The following is a 17813-nucleotide window of genomic DNA, read 5'->3' as shown; positions in this document are numbered from 1 at the left end:
TCTTGCCGGCCGTGTCGCCAGTATGCTTAGCCATCTGGATTTGATGATGCGCTAAGGAATCGGCCTCCTGCTGGAGGGTGGACATGACCGACCGGTCTTCGTCAGACAACTTCGCGAAGAAGGGCTGAGCTTTTTCCCAGAGGATCTGCTGGTATGCCCCCATACAGGCCCCATAGTTCGCCATTCTACAAAGTAGAAGGGCTCCGGAGTAGAGTTTTCTGCCAACCGCGTCGAACCTTTTACCCTCTCTGTCTGCAGGGGTAGTGGATTCACGACCGGAGGACTGAGAGGCCTTCACGACCATGGAGTTCGGGTCGGGGTGGTGTTTAAGCCATTCTAAGGTGTCGTCATCCGTACGATACCAGGACTCGATTCTCTTCGAGGTAGGAGGGATCGAGGAGGGGGTTTTCCACGAAGATTGGATAACATCGAGGAGATAGGGTAAGAACGGCAACAGCGTGGCTGGAGGGGCCTGGGCTTGGACCCGTTTGAAAACCGGGTCAGTTACTGCTTTGGAAGTCTGTTTAATTTCTAAACCCAGGGCATCAGCCATTCTAATCATTTGCTCGGAGAAAGCCCGAATGTTGTCGGTAGGCGAAGGAGGATCCACCTCATAGGCATCATGGGGAGGAGAGAGATCGAGGCCTAAGGATACCACCGAGGCCGAGAGAGCAGAATCCGGGCGATCAATATCTATCTCATCGTCCCCAGCCCCTTGAGGGGACTGGGGAGGAGATGACAACACAGTCTCTGGTGGCGGCACCGCCTCAAGAGCAGGAGCTATCTGCGGCCGAGTTTGTTTGGAGGCCGAAGCCTGGACCGCTCGAGCCAGGCGAGTGGTTTGTCTACCCCGTTCCGGTGTCGAGGTCGGGGGAAAGAGCTGCTGACGAGATGAACGATGAGAAGCAGCAGGTCGAGGAGATGGGACCCTGACCACTGTCTGAGTGGAGTGGTGGGGTGAGTCCTGCAACTCGCCGTCCGAGAGTTGGTGAGGAGAAGGCTGGCGAGGTCGCTGAGCGGGAGCGATCGGAGAAGACCTTCTAGAAGAAGTTGCCGAAGAAGGGGCATCCATCTTGGAGGAGGCAGAAGAGGAAGAGCGCTGGGTTGCCCTCTTCTTAGCGAGCGGTTGTTTTGTTGGAACCCTCAGGGATTTACCCGGTGTGGGAGGGATCATTGCTGAGTCGGACTGGGTCCGACGAGCTTCCTCATGAGCCCTTTTAAAGGCGATCTTCATCGCGGAGGTCGATGGAGGAGCCCCGAGCTGGGATCGAGCCGAGGAAACGGAAGCTACCGAGCTCGACGTCGAGGAAGGGCCGACCCGACCAGAACGTGTCGACACCGTGGTCGTGGTGAGAGTGCACGGTGGTTTAGCGACCTTGGACGACCTGGAGGCTCTGGACGCCTTAGACGAGACCGAAGGGGCTTTAGCCGCTGAAGACGACATCGGTTCCGGGTTACGCGGCGACTTCGTGCCCGAAGTCGACGGAGCGGGTTCAGGAGCGAGCGATTTTTCGTAGAGCGCCGCTCTAAGCCTCGCGGCTCTATTTTTGCGAGCCTGGGCCGTTAGGGCCAGGCAGAAACGGCAGGTACCGACGACATGTGCTTCTCCAAGGCAGTAGAGGCACTTGGCGTGGCCGTCGGAGTCAGGAATTTTAGCGGCACACTGAGTGCAGCGCTTGAAGCGAGTCGTAGACATGAGAATCCGAAGTGAACCTTGCGGCGGAAAAAAAGGAACTGAGGAGGACACGCCGAGGGCTGCCTTATATGCCCTCCGGGGACGGAGGGGCGTGGCTACCGCCAAAATTTAAACTTCAGCTTGGGAAGAGTTTCCGTTGGGACCTGCGCAGGCGCAGCCTCTCCATTAGTGTGAATTCACAGAGTACACGAAGAAAAAGTGAGGTTACTGTTTGCCTGGCCACATTTTTATCATGTTGAGAATGTACATGGTCAGTCTGGACTCATATAATGCAATTCAATGCAGTTAAACTGCATTATATGGCAGTGTAGATGAGACCTTAGATGCAAGTACCCTTTAATGACTAAAAAGAAAACATTCAGACTATGGTATGGCTTAACAATGTAACTCACTGTTGCCCTAACAGGTGCTTCCAAATGGTCCATTATTCTGAAAAATGCAATCAAAACATTTGGAGGCACTAAACTGATGTAACTGAGCATTCCCAGTACTACTTGTCAGATCATGTTAAATGAAAATTGCTGTTTTATTCTGAAAAAGGTGTGCTAGAGTAAGCTGCCTAAACAAAGAAAGAATTGTACTACAGTAGTCATATATGCGACACCAGAATTGTACTACATAATATACGCAACACTTACTCTTTACAGATGAGAACTGTATTGCTGTGACAAAGATAGCCTGTGTATTTTGCACCTGCCAGGTAGGCCATCAACTTCAGATCATCTCTGTCACTGTCGACAAAGCCTGTCACTGAGATTATCTGGAACAGAAAAGAACGTTAGATTGTATGGGTTACAGACATTCCAATTAAGTTCTGTTAAGTAATCTTAATTTCCCAAAGTATGAAGCTGGAACAGTTTACAAGCATGAAGTACAAATCTTTCTTGGCCCTTTTTCAGTGTGAACAATGAGAATAGTGTGTCAACTAAAGCAGACCCACTACATTCACTTCTGATTGATAAAAACACTTATGGAATTTCCATTGGCCTTCTCCTCCTGGTAGATATGAGCCTTTCAAACCAAACACTAGATATACAGTTTCCTTACATGTTGAGAACATGGTTTTCCTCCTGGTGGAAATGCAACTGGAAAATGTAGTGCTCGATGGGGTGGCACCATTTTCTTCTTTTTTATCACACAGTTCAGCCAGTGAGCAGTGATACATCTCTTCCTTTCTTTCAGTGCCTGCAAAACACACACACACACATACACGGTGCTGCTTCTTAAGTTATTAAATTCTATTTTAGAAGTGTAGAATAACATTTTGAAAAGATTTATTTAATTTACAAAGCTTTTAACTGTCATGCTTTAAAACTAAATTAAGATGATAGTACTCTGTCAGTGACAGACTGGGTCTAAAAATATTAGTTGCCAAGAGACAAAGGGGTCCTATCTACTATAAAGCTATAATTTATTTTTTATAAGTAGAATGACATTTGAAAAAATAAAAGCAAGTGGGAAAAGATACAATTAAAATTATTGTGAAATAAATGTATGCTTTTTATTAATTACAATGTAAATATATTGTATATATTACTGGCAGTAATACAGTAGATACTAAATGCAAATAAAGCTTGTTATAACTGATTTTTAATTTTTTAAAAAATTTGAAATAAATGGATTGCCTAATGTTTAAAGAGGGGCACCGTATGTACTATTATATTGACATATCTGATTATTTAGATGTCAGGAGCATCACTGATGTGGGTTTACTGACTTTTGCTGTTGAATATGCATGCCCAGTGTGGAATACATCTCATCACATTAAAACAGTGGATGTGGCCCTTAATGAGACATATTGCATTAACACAGTATGTCTACGCCCTACACCACTTGAGAAATTCTACTGTTTAGCTGGTATTGCACCACCTGACATCCACTGGGAAGTAGCAGCCAATAATGAAAGGACCAAGGCAGTGACATCTCTGGCCCATCCCCTGTTTCAATATCAGCCAGCATACCAATGCCTTAAATCAAGAAAAAGTTTTCTAAGATCTACATCAAGTGAGAGTCCAAAAGTGGCAGGTTAAAACCTGGAACCGCAATCAGCGGCTGATACCGGATGAGAAACTCCCCCCTTGGCACACAGAAGACTGGGTGGCTTGGAAAGTGCTAAACAGACTGCACTCTGGCACCACAAGGTGCAGAGCCAACCTTAAGAAATGGGGCCACAAAGTGGAGTCCATGACATGCGAGTTTGGAGAAGAGGAAACCACAGACCACCTATTACAATGCAGTCCGAGTCCTGCCACATGCACAATGGAGGACCTTCTTACAGCAACACCAGAGGCACTCCAAGTGGCCAGCTATTGGTCAAAGGACATTTAGTATAATGCCAAGTTTTTAACTTTGTTTGTGTTTTTTTCTATACATTATAACTATTCTCAGTTCACTTTTGACATGATAAATACTGACTTTTTAAAGCAGTAACTATTTATTACAGTTTCTCATTTGCTAAAGAACAACAAGAATTACTTGCTTCATAAGGACAGTTAATCTGAACAATCCTATTCAAATTACAAAAAGTTTCATCCAGTGGGATAGATTTAATTATCTACATTCAACACCTAAAAGCTGCTATTAAGAGCAACCATCTTTCATGGGAGCAATCCATCCATGGAATGCTTTCTCACTGACTTTTATATCACCCAATTTCTTATTGAAATAATGGGGCAGCATACCCAATATTGTTTTACCTGAGCATACATATTACTGAGCTGGCTTTCACAGAGAAGATGTGTACAACGATTTGTGAGTGTAGGATCCACTGTGCCACCATGTGCTTGGATTATCTAGAATAGAAAAAAGCATGCATAAGGCTGATGTAGCTAACAATTCCTCTCAATAATTATTTTTTACTTTACATATATCTCACAGTTTAAATAGGCAACTTGCTTGAAAAGACTGCCTATTATAAAGCAATCTTTAAGAAAGAATTTATTAGTACACTGGGGGGAAAACACTATAAAGTTATGAGACATTTTTGGCAGCAGGATGTTAAATATTAAAGATAATGAAGATAGGTGAAAATAGTGATTAAAGCTAGCCAGCAGAGGAAAGGGAAATAAAGAGGGCAGAGAGAATGAGATTTGCATGATTAGCAGGGCTCATCCACAAAGGAAAAATCTATTACATTTCTGGCAATGAACGGAATGTGTCAGTCTTATAAATAAACCGCTATTAAGAGAACATATTTATTTGTAAAATAGTTTTTTTTTGTTAAGACAGTCTGAAAAACTGATGTGGAAAATTAAGATTGACAAGAGTCATAGTTACCCGTTTCCATGTTGCTAACAGCTGCTTATCAGACATCTGTTCAGGGTAATCAGCCATTGCAAAGACACAACCCAGTAAGAAATAGTCTTCAGGAACTGGAATAAAAGAAACAGAATGAATATGCTTCTACATAATTTCTCTGTGAGCATTTGCTCATTGAGCAATTACTATCTTATTACTAGCTATGGGTTTTTTAAAAAATTAACTGTGTTTGTTTTATTTGTTCCTAGATTGCAATCCACCTTTTCTAAGTAAGCAAGTGATGAATGTTGGGACAAAGGTCATCTAGATGTACTGGGTATCCTGCAAATGCAGCTGTTCAGAAGACTGGGGCCTCAGTGTGTATTATTGTGATTCCAAGAGCTATGTCTGCTTTACTTTCTTTAATCCATTTTATATTAATTGAAGGCACAGCATGCAAGGATTGCTCTTCACTTAAATTAAGGTGCATTGTGAAAATTACTATGTGGATCCTAAATAATATGAGAACACTGTGGATAGAAACCAGGATGCGAGCACATTAATGTGCCCAAGATTTCTCTTACACAAGTGTTATTCAGATGAATAAATGCTTGGCTTAATGCTACGGAATCCTGGGAGTTGTGATTTGGTAAGTCACAAGCACTATTTGGCAGAGAAGTCTAAAGACCTTATTAAACTACAGCTCCCATAATTAATAGCATTGAGTCATGGCCATTAAAGTGGTATCAAACTGCATTAATCCTACAGTGTGGGTATATCCTTAGTCACAAAACAGGAAAAATGGAATGTATAAAGGGGTGTCTAATGAATGTTGAAAATGTGAACTACTACAAGGGACATTTTATCACATGAAAGGGATTATGTGGAGATTTTAGCAAGGGAGGCATAAATAACTTATGTATACATAACCACCGACATGAAGATTTCAAGTCACTTGTTTTCTCTTTGCTTTTGCTCTGCATTTTTAAACTTTTATTTATATTATATTTCAGTTTCTTATAAATTTTTGTTTCTAATCTTTGTAATTTTAAATGTATTTTAAAACTTTCAATTAAAAAAATTAAAAACAGAAAGCTGCCTAAAACAAATAATCTTAGACTTCATCCCCTGCTCTTAACAAGATGGATCACAAACCCTCCACGGATGGATCATGTCCAAATAGCTGATGAGACTGAAGCTGCTGCTGCTGCTGCTGCTGCTGTTGTTGTTGCTGCTGCTGTGGATGCTGTAAGTGCTGTGCCTGCTGAATAGAAACCTGATGCTGTTGTAGTGTCTGAGTCTGAGGTGCCTGAGTCAGGTGTTGCGATGCCTGGTTTTGCATCTGCTGTTGCTGCTGCATGCGCTGCAAATGTTGTTGCTGTAGTTGTTGCATCTGCTGCTGCTGCTGTTGATGCTGCTGTTGCTGCAGTTGTTGGAGGTTTTGCTGCTGCAGTTGCAACTGCTGCTGTTGCATTTGTTGCTGCTGTAGTTGATGCAACTGCTGCTGCAAGGCATGCTGTTGCTGCTGCTGAAACTGCAACTGTTGCTGAGGCCGATGCATCTGTTGTTGCGGATGTAGCTGTTGTGGAGGAAACTGAAGCTGCTGCTGGGAAAACTGGTGCTGATGAACTTGCTGCTGCTGCTGTTGTTGCTGCTGCTGGACAAACTGATGAGGCTGCTGCGAGAAAGGCTGCTGCGTAATCTGAGGCTGCTGGGGCTGCTGTTGTTGCAACTGCATGATATGCTGGGGCTGAAGATGTAAGAGGGGGTGGTGCTGCTGCTGCTGTTGTTGTTGCTGTTGCTGAGGTTGGTGCTGTTGTGGTTGGTGCTGCTGTTGCAATAAGTGTGTTTCTGGGGCCAGTTTAACCTGGCTAAGCAAAACTGCATTTGAATGTCCCTGCTGTTGGCTGTGGTTTACCTGCTGCTCCAACGTTTTCGTAGGTGCCGAAAGTGACTGCAAGATCTACAAAAAACAACAACAATCCTTGTAAAGGATGTCTTCTTGAAAATGCAAGAACATAAAACCGGTAGAGGTCACATCTCCCTTTTCTTAAAAGTCTTTAGAGCAGGCATGGGCAAACTTCAGCTCTCCAGGTGTTTTGAAGGGCCGTAGTTTGCCCATGCTTGCTTTAGAGTGTTTCTTATTCTTAGTTTGAGATGGGAGCACCATGAGCCTTCTCTGCAGATACATCAGCATCACCATTACAGACTCTTCTACCAAAGTTAGATAACTTTATTTTGTCTAACTACTCTCTTATTTGAGTTGTATTCACTGCAACAATAAAAGTGAGGTTTTACCTTATTTTAATCTTATCAGAGCATATTTTTTACTTATGTTTCCTACCATAAGCTCACATGGAGTACTGGCTACACTGCACTCTGCTTTGCTACAGATTAGGCTTGTGCAATCTGGCTGGAGGGCAATCTGTTTTTGGTATCTATATTTTGTTGGATACCCAGATCCATTTTCAGGAGCCTCCCAAAAATCGGCTAATAGAAAAATCTGTTTTCGGCTAGTCAGCTAAAAGATCCAGGAAGATCTGGCCAACTGGCAACAATGGGGAACTTAAAAGGCTCCCCTTTCCGTTCCTGTGAAACTTTCCTTTCTTCCTTTCAAGGAGGCTTACATTTGAAGAACGGGGTTAAGGAAGCATCCTTCCTTGGCTCCTTTTCTTTTTTCCCTTTAAGGGAGCCAGGGTTTGAGGAATGGGGTTAAGGAAGCACCCTTCCTGGGATCCTTCCCTTCCCTTCAAGGGAGCCAGGGTTTGGACAACGGGGTTAAGGAAGCATGCAAAACATACTCCCAAATAGAAGGGAAGAAGCCGTGCCCACAGCCAAGTGGGCCATTTCAGGAGGAAAAAAAAAAAGGTGGCTGAGCCCTTGCTGTTACGACTGTCTGGAGAAGCTGAACAAGCCAAAGAAAAACGGATAAAATGGATCTGTGCACAAGGCTGCTAGGTATTCCTACAAACCTTTGTATATTACATAACTAGGGTTATATTTAATTAAAATGCTCTTTTTTATGAATGAGCATAAAGTTATTCTACAAAACTTTTTAAAAGAGAACTGATTAAATATCCTATATAGGGTTCGATTTTCTAAAAAAAGAGAAGATTATTTAAAGCCAAGGCTCAAGGCTATGGGGCTGTACTTTCCCCAAAACAAGGACATTCAGATCACATATTTTCCTCACCACTTCTAAACATGGATATTCCTGCTTTCTCTTGAATGCTCATGCCAAGTAAAGGCAAGAAAATCAGTGCAGCCTCTGATCATGTGTGCTATCACAAATAATTATCATTGACACAGATGTGAAGGATATATTATTTGCCTTCTAGGGGTAGTAAGAATGAATGGAGTAGTGCAATATTTAGCAAACTTATGATCAGCCTTACTAAATGTGTCATTCCTCCTTGTTGAGAGGGGATTAATGTGGATTAATGGGGAAAGTAGTGACAGCTAGAAAGAAGTGGAAGGCAGTAGGAAGGAATCTTTTAATCTAATGGTGCAATAATATCTGCAAGTTACATTATTTTAAAAAGGAGAGCCCTACAGCAAAACTTTCTTCCCTCAAATAAAGATCAACTAAACAGGACTAATAAATATTGTCTAACCAAATACAGAATTATGCTACAAATCTGCTGTTTATAGATGATACTATCAAAGCCTGCATTTCATTTCTGCATTTCCACACACTACAAGCAATGCAATACACAGGCCGTGGGATGACTGGGAGGATTACGCTATAGCAATGACCATTTAAAATAATTAAATCTCACACTACATTGTAAGACTTCAAGGTAGCATACAATGCCACTTTTAAAACTGTTTCAAACAATAAAATAACTCAAGGAGATTAAAAACATATTAAATCATTGGGTAGGTTACAACTGGTTTAAAAAGTTAAGATGGTATACAACCAAATGAATGTCAATTTCAGACATTGTCTAAACTGAAAACTGTCATTAGTAATAAGCAATATGCATTAGTATCGAGTTCACTTAATTCAGAACTTTTTTTAAAAAAGCAATATTGGAACAGGAAGCAAAATGTACTTATGTTCAATTTGTTACAGGCAGTCCCCAAGTTACGAATGCAATAGTTTCTATAGATTTGTTCTTAAGTTGAATTTGTATGCAAGTCAAAACAGGTTGATTTTTTGACTTTAACTCCAGATATATACAGCATAAGGAAGGGTTGACACCCCTGTGGTGTTTGTTTTACTTTCTGTGTCCCTATTCAGAAGATTTCACTTCACTTTCTGTCCCTGTGAGAATTGGATTTTGAAAAATTTGGCTTGTTGTGGAAACAAGGACTGGGGATAAAGTTTCAGTGGCAATATCTTTTCCCCATGATAACTCTTCCAGGAGTAAATTTCCCTTCTGAGAGATAGATTTCTCTCACTTCCTGTTGTCTCCTCCCCATTCTTATTCGTGAGTGGTTTGTAAGTCAGATGTTTGTAACTCGGGAACTGCTGGTATTTATATTTTATAGAAATAGGATAGAATTAATTCACTTTCAAGCAAAGGGTGCCATACTTACATGTGCTACGTTTGACGGCCTATTAACCTGCTGAATATCAGCATTATTAGTAATATTTCGTAGTGTCCGTACCGCTGGACTCCATGTTGCCATCATTTCTGGACGCCCAGAGCTTGTGGGGTTTTGTACTGAAGTCATTATATTACTTCTGATCTCAGAGGACAAAATATTGCCTGGAACTGGTGGGACATTTGCACACAAGTTAATCAATCCCGAATCCTTCCCTGGCGGCAATCTACACTTCGCTGGAGCAGTCTGTGGAACTTCAGCAGGTGTCCAGTTTAAGTTTCTTTCATGTTTTTCAGGAGAAGAGTCTGACGAATCATCAAACATCAATTCGCCTTTTGTTTTGTCAGCAGCAACAGATTTAGGAGAAAAAGCTTGGTCACCTGAAGGTGATCCTTCTCGAGAAGATGCTGGACTTGATAATTTTTCATCTGTACTCCCTTCATTTGGTGAATATTGCTCTTCATTTTCTTCCTCTTCCTCCTCCTCCTCTTCCTCCTCATATATAATTAATCGGGGATGATAAGGAGCCTCGTCTTTTTTTGTTTTATCAGCTATAGAATCTAAAACCCAGTCGGGAGTCACAATTTTAATGTTCTCTTGTTTATAAGCGCATTCAAATTTTTCCTGGGAAGGACAGGAAGTTGAATTGCAATTACAGTTGGAAAAATTATAAATTCAGGAAACTTTAAATTTATTTTAAAGACTGTATTATATCAGTACAGTTATCTGCCTGGTTTCTAAGATGACACATTTCCTGAAATGAATTATAATGTTTTTAAAAGATACTAAAGTACGTTAATATCAGTCCAATACCCTTTGAAGTCTAACCTATTCTTTCAATTGTTACATATTAGTGCATTCTTAGTTGGCCTTTAGGGATGAAAAACTAATTCCTATGTATTAGGAAATTTTAAAACAGTAGGTACCCAAGCAACCCTTCCTAGAGAAGTTTTAATTACCAAAACTACAGTAGTTAGTATATCAATTTGGTCCTGAACGATTGCAACTGTTTTTAATTATTTCTACCTATTGTGCATCACCTTATGATGCACAAAATCCCCTAGTATGCTGAGAAGTGATAAACTAAACATTTAATAGATAGCAAGAAAAAATCACAGTGACTCTGCTATCAAAAATACTGAATGAGAAGCAGTGTTTCAGTCTATAAGCACAGACTGCAAGTTTAAATGGTAGGAATAAGCAGAAGTATTACAACAATAATGACAAAAAGCTGAAGTTGCCTTGATGGAACATACATCCAGATGCAACTGTACTACTCAGTTTAATCTGTACTCATGTTATACCATTCTAAATAGGCAATGCCCACCTGTATAAATAAGTGTTCAATTCAACATCAGAACATTCACAAAGCAAAATACTTCCTTTTAAATACATAAATAAATATATTGAGTTTTTCAAAAGAAAAGGCTGAAACTTTCCCAGCTCAAATGTGTTAATTTATCCCTATCTAACTTTCAGCCTCTTAAAAAAATACAAGGAGACTCAATACTCTGCTTCCAAGAACTTTCAAATTTCCTCGGCAATTTTGTCAAAATCTTCTTGAAGATATTCAGAGTCTTCAACAGAGAAACACTGTTGATCTTTCCACATTTTGAAAACATAGGCAAGGTACAATTTCTCTTAGCAGAAGCCAAACTACTTCTAGCTTGGCAAAGCAAAACAAAGCAAAGCAATGAAACATAATAAAATACTTACCCCTTTTGGTTCAGGCACAATCAAATGAGTGCATTTTTTATTGAGGCTGAGCCAGCAATCCCCACCATAAAATGTAATCATGGCCCACAGCATACTCCGGTCTTCAGAGGAAACCTATCAGAAAATATAAAAATTGTTTTAATACCAACTAATTAGGAAAATCTTTCAGGTTCATCAAAAAGCAGGTAGAGCCATGAAGGAAACGGACTGGTCGGAATTTGAAGAATATATAGAGGAAGAATTAAGAAGATAACACAAAGAAGATGATAAGCGGAAGATAGAAGAGCGGAAGTCTAACCCTCCCCCCACCTCCTGAGTAGGGTCTCTTTCCTCCCCCAGCCTACTTTTCCCTTATGCTCTTCCCGTCCCCAGTATCCCAAACCAACACCATATACTAGGTATCCATCCACCCCCCATTCCCCACACCCCCTTTAGTTTAATCTCCCACCCCCCCCCCTATCTCTTACCTTTCCCTTATCTTACCTTAAATTCCATTCCCTACCGTTCCCTTTAGCTGTAACCCCTGTAAAAATTTTCAATAAAAATCATTTATAACAAAAAGCAAAACTCCCTCTGACTAAATCTTGATAAGAATACTCCATAATGGGGTAGCCTTAGGGCTGACATAAGCCGGAAATTTCTTGAAGGCACACAAAAACAACATTCAGAAACAAATGGGAGTTCATAGTACACATTTAACTAAATGCTTGAACAACTTACCTGAGATAGACAAGCAACAACACCAAAAAAGATCTGACAGGATTCTGGGGAAAAGCCATTTACTCTGACAAAATGAAGTCAAGGCAAAAATACAAATGAAATTTTCAAACACTTTAAAAGATACCATTTTTGATAGTTGCCTCATAAAATATTCTAGTATCTAATTCTTGAAGCGCCCAATTCCACTGAAATCATGGCAATACATTTGAAGCTATTATGTAAAGCGATTAAACAGCTTGGTTCTGAAAAATTATATTTAGAGTCCCACCTTTGCCATAATGTACTGAATGAAGCTGGGCAACCAGAGTCTATTCCTGGGTTTTCCAGCCTGTTTATTTTCTAATTTTTAAGGAAAGACATGGCCTAACATAAAATTAATCATACATAGTTATTAAGAAATAAAAACAAGAATGCTCACAATCAAATACAAGGTATGGAAAAACTACAATCTCAGTTTATTCAAATATTTCAAAGAACAGCACAATGAAAAGCAAATGAATAAATCACCACTTGTACTTGCAAACATCTTCACTGAGCAGGAATTCCCCTTCCATATACCCACTGAGTACATTTGTGAAATTTTTAAGTAAGCATAACTCAACATTGTTTACATTTTAACTGGAAAAGGATACGGCAGAAGAGCTCCACAACGAACAGACAAAGTCACCCAGGAAGGCTAAAAAGTTTTAAAAATTAATCTGGTAAGTGCTTTGCAACAAATGTACATCACCACGTAACAACAGTTGTCCTTATTCAATGAATACATAACAAATTTAAGTTAACAACTCATATAAAGCATACACACATTCATACAAAGCTTATAATGACATTGAGGCATCTAGTTCAATATTGTCTACCCTGACTGGCAACATTCCGAAATTTTCTGGCAGAAATCTTCCTAGCTCATCCTGGAGGAATTGAACTAGAATGTGAAACCATTCCATGCCAAGATGAGCCACAGTCCTTCCTACCACATTAGAATTCCAAATCTTCTGTGGGAAATACAACCTGTATGTGTCGACACAAAGGGTCTACATCCTATCTTTATATACAAGATGACTGGTGACACTAATATGCCTAGTCACTTCACTTCACTTTATTTCTTAATTAGTCGCTCTCCACCAGAGTGCTCCGAGCGACTTACAATTTAAAATATCATTCCACAATATAAAAACATTCAACATAAAAACATTCAACAAGTCCAACTTTCTAAGTAAAGGAAATTGAATCCAGTGCATTCAATGTTGCAATTGTTTTCTTCATACACTGTATATGGAAAATACAGAACTTAAGACCTTTTTTTTGGCGGTAGCAGCTGGATTTTTAGGGTTCAGTCACGAAGCATGTGTGACAAGGTTTATAGTGGTTCCATCCTGACCCTAAACAAAGCATTTGTTTCATGCATGGCAAAGGAATAAGATACTGATATTCCTGAAACCCCTTTCCTTAAAATGAAGTATACTGCAGTGATGAGTGACGTTTACTACACAGCTGTCCACACTCACCTTTACAATTGGAAGATCAAACACCTCACGAGATTCACTCACGTCTGGATTGTCTCCATCTTCTGCAATGATGTGCGATGCTAGTGCGTTGTAAGAAACTTCCTTTCCTTTGCCATCTTTCAGAAATTGAATAACCTGAAAGACAACTATCGGGTTTAAACTTTAAACTGTCATAAGGAAAATCTAGTGTTTCACACTACAACAACAACAACAACAATAAAAAATATGTAATTATATGCATCTTTTCTCCCACAGTGGGGACCCAAAGTGGCTCCTAACATTTTAAAATACAGTACAAAATCAAACTCTGTCAATGTATCAATAAATAAACATTGTAAACAATCACATAGTACATAAATAAACATTTAAAAACAAGATACATTAATTTTGTTATCCTTAGCCGCCCTTAAGCCTTCTTGTCTCTTCAGCGTGAGGTTTAATCGCTGAAGGCTTGCTTGAATAAGAAAGTTTTTAGCTGTTGCTTGAATGATAGAAGGGAGAGTGCTATTTTGATCTCCCTGGAGAGGGTGTTCCTGAGCAGAGTGGTCACCGAGAAGGCCCTCTGTCTCATCCCAGCCAACCGTACTTGGGATGGTGGCGGAAGAGAGAGTAAGGCCTCTCCTGATGATCTTAGGGTTCAGGCAGGTTGGCCTGAACTGTTTAGGGCTTTAAAGGTCAAAACCAGCTCCTTGAATTGGGCTTGGAAACAAACTGTCTGGATTAAATTTCAATTTGTTTGTCCGCATCCAGTCCTTTACTGCTGAGAGGCACCGGTTCAGGATCTGGGCCACTTCCTTGTCTTTTGGTGGAAACGAATAGTAGAGTTGGGTGTCATCTACGTACAGGTGGCACTAAACCCCAAAAGTCCAGATGATCTCTCCCAGCGGCTTCATGTAGATGTTGAACAGCATGGGGGGACAAAAAAGAACCCTGCAGGACCCCGCAGAAAAACAGCCATGAGATCCAACAGGAGTCCCCCAGCACCACCTTCTGGGTCCATCCCTCCAGGAAGGACTGGAGCCACTGTAAGACAATGCTTCCCAGTCCCATCCCAATCAGGCAGCCCAGAAGGATATCATGGTTGATGGTATCAAAGGCTGCTGAGAGGTTCAGAGAACCAACAGGGACACGCTCCCCCTGCCTAGCTCTCTGCATAGTTCATCTACCAAGGTGATCAAAGCCATCCCCTAGCAGGGCCTGAAACCAGATTGAAATTGATCTATATTATTTATTTATTTACTATATTTCTACCCCACTCTATCTCACCCCGAAGGGGACTCAGAACGGCTTACAGTTTTCACAATCATCCAATGCCATATTGCATTTTTTTTCTCGTATCAGGAGCAACCTGAGAAAGTGCAAGTCCCTTCTGGTGTGAGAGAACTGGCCGTCTGCAAGGACGTTGCCCAGGGTGCGCCTGGATGTTTTGATGTTTTACCATCCCTGTGGGAAGCTTCTCTCATGCCCTGCCGTATTACAATAAAAACATACAAATACCATACATCATGCATTAAAATCAAAATAAAACATATAAATACAAACAAAACTGTTAAAACATAGCAACTAACCCCGTAGTCGTCATCCAGGCTGCTTCATTTATGTCGATTCCATAAAAGTATATTGCAATGTGGTTATGCTGCTCCTCAAACACCTAGGAGGCTGATCTAATATCACTGGGGAGTTTCATAACTGAGGGCCCACCACTGAGAAGACCCTGTCTCTCATCCCCATCAGTTGTGCATGCAAAGGAGGTGGGACTGAGAGCAGGGTCTCCCCAGAAGATCTTAACGCTCAAGCTGGTTTGCGGGAAGATATATGTTTGGACAGATAAGGTGGGTCAGAACCGTTTAGGGCTTTCTAGGCCCTAGTAAACATCATACCAACCTGAGAGCCAGGAAGATAGTTCCATCTTGTCTCCTGTGCCATAGTAACATGCTATGCTAATTTTATATACATATATATATATAATTTATAATAATTTATAAATATATTGTATATACATATAATATTAATAACAGCCCGAAAGACATACAACAACCCAATAATATTATAATGGAATATAATATACTACTAATAATAATACAATATAATATTAATTATATATTAAATGTAATATTACCATATAATGATATAGTACAATATAGTAATTTAATGCTTATATTGTGCTATGCTAATAATATATTATTTGTTCATTTGATTTGTAAGCCGCTCTGAGTCCCCTTCGGGGTGAGCAGAGCGGGATATAAATGTAGTAAATAAATAATAAATAAATAGTGTTTTGCTTAAAATGTTGTGCTCGATAGCAGACTGGCAGCCAGTGGAGCTGACATAACGGGTGGGCTGTATGCGCCCTGTACACCGTTCTGGTAAGCAATCTGGACTACTGGAAGCTTCCGAACAGTCTTCAAAGGCAGCCCCAAGTACAGTGCATTGCAGTAGTCTATTTGAGATGTAACAAGAGCGTGGACTACCATAGAATCATAGAATCATAGAATAGTAGAGTTGGAAGAGACCACATGGGCCATCCAGTCCAACCCCCTGCTAAGAAGCAGGAAATCGCATTCAAAGCACCCCCGACAGCACCCCCATAGCCAAGTCTGGCTTCTTAAGGTGCGGGCGAATTGCTGCTGAATCTAGAACTCCCAAGCTGCAAACCTGTGATTTCAGCATCATCCAGAAGCTGTCAGTATATAGATCAGGCCTGGGCCAACTTGAGCCCTCCAGGTGTTTTGGACTTCAACTCCTACCATTCCTAACAGCCTACCGGCTGTTAGGAATGATGGGAGTTGAAGTCCAAAACACCTGGAGGGCCCAAGTTGGCCCAGGTCTGAACTCTACTATATAATGAATGCAAAGCCGTGTGTCCAATCCCAGACAAGGGAACTGCTCCCATTATACTGACAGGAAAAAAGCCAGAGGCCTACTGGTGAAGGGCCACAAGCAGGGAAGCGAACCACGCATGCGCAAGGGGGGAAACCTGCCTTGTCAACCCAATCAGAGGAGAGGGGGAAACCCATCATGCCCTTTCCCGTCACACTGTCATGTTTCGTCCCTTTTTCAATCTCTCTCTCAGCTTGAGGGCCTACCCTGCCAAGAAGAGAGGAGTATACAAATTAAATATATATATTAAAAGTCAGTTGGGGGAAAAGATTGCTCATGTCTCCTTCTCCCCCCCTTCTAAAAAAGACAATGGAACCGTCCGCCTCGAGTTCGAGCGCTCCCTCCCCTCTTGGGAAAAGAGAGAAGGCGCTGAGAGTGGCAGAGCGTGGGGGGAGGGGAGATAAGGATCCAAGTGGAACAGCCCATTGAACAAGAGGGGGGGGGATACAGAAAGGAAGCTAAAGCGAGGGTACCTTAGGGTCTATGTCTCCCACGACGAAGAATTTGACATCTTTGAACATCTCCTCGGGAACCTTCAGTTCTTCCTTCTCTTCCTCCTCCTCCTTCTTTTTCTCCTCCTCCTCTTCCTCCTCCTCTTCATTTTTCTTCTCCTCCTCCTCCCCCTCCTCTTTCGCCATGGTTCCGTCCAGTTGCTTCGATCTCTCAGGCTCTTCTCCCAAAAGGCGGCTCAGGGCCTCGCTCCCCCCGCCAGGCACTTACTCCATTCCAAACCGCGGGAGCAGGGCGCGCGCTGCGGGGCGAACCACCTCTCTTAATCAGCAGGAAAAAAGGGGGGGGAGGAAAAATGGTGGCCTCAAAATAAATATTTCATTTGTTTCCCAACATCCGGCGGGACACTCTTAGATTACAGTAGAAAGTCTAACTTCTAATACTACCCGCTTTCTTGACAAACGATATCTCAATTAAAAAAAAACAAGTGGAGAAAATTTCGAATCCCCCCCCTTCCTGTTAAAATGGACTCTTCCAATTCCCGCCTCTTTAGGAATAACAACCGGTAGTGAGGCCTAAACCGTAAACTCCGCCCACTATTTTTGACTCCACCTCCTCTGGTTACTTTTTTTTGCGGAGCGAACCATTTCTTCCAAGAATGGGGGGAGAGATATAGATTTTTTTTTAAAAAAAAGTCAATCTCTACGACTGTCTTTTCAATAATACTCCAGAATTATAGTAGAACTTAAACTTTCTAAGAAATTGATATTTTTTTATGAATGAACTCGCCATATTTTAAAAATAAGCATGAGAAAGTTCGGATATACCCCTCTCTATAGGCATAATGCACTCTTCCTAATCCCGCCTCCTTAAGGTAGGGAGGCCGAGCCGTAGGCCCCGCCCATATGATTTGGCTCTGCCTTCTGTGATCTCCCGCCTCAGGAAAGTCGTCTCGCGCGTCTGTTTTGGACTCCAACTCCCAGAGGGCTCCGCCAGTTTGGGAAACGGCCAGGATTTATGGGAAACGGAGTCCAAAACTCCCGAACGCCGGAATAAGG

General features: G+C 41.5%; 1 protein-coding gene across 1 annotated transcript in view; it reads right to left on the bottom strand.

Moving 5' to 3' along the window:
• paxip1 (PAX interacting protein 1) overlaps positions 1-17386 on the bottom strand; it is a 37008-nt gene extending 19622 nt beyond the window's left edge. Inside the window, exons 1-11 of the mRNA XM_062983930.1 lie at positions 16779-17386; positions 13426-13560; positions 12553-12596; positions 11921-11984; positions 11201-11314; positions 9476-10108; positions 6089-6896; positions 4973-5067; positions 4393-4488; positions 2744-2881; positions 2335-2456 (exon numbers count right to left, since the gene is read on the bottom strand). Coding sequence (XP_062840000.1) covers positions 2335-2456; positions 2744-2881; positions 4393-4488; positions 4973-5067; positions 6089-6896; positions 9476-10108; positions 11201-11314; positions 11921-11984; positions 12553-12596; positions 13426-13560; positions 16779-16943 — 2414 coding nt within the window. The 5' untranslated portion in view covers positions 16944-17386. The remainder of the gene's footprint in view (positions 1-2334; positions 2457-2743; positions 2882-4392; positions 4489-4972; positions 5068-6088; positions 6897-9475; positions 10109-11200; positions 11315-11920; positions 11985-12552; positions 12597-13425; positions 13561-16778) is intronic.
• Positions 17387-17813: the final 427 nt, after the last annotated feature.

This window comes from Anolis carolinensis, chromosome 6 (genome assembly GCF_035594765.1).
Source record: "Anolis carolinensis isolate JA03-04 chromosome 6, rAnoCar3.1.pri, whole genome shotgun sequence".
In the NCBI taxonomy this organism is placed as follows: Eukaryota; Metazoa; Chordata; class Lepidosauria; order Squamata; family Dactyloidae; genus Anolis; species Anolis carolinensis.
This window is presented reverse-complemented; position numbering and strand designations above follow the sequence as displayed.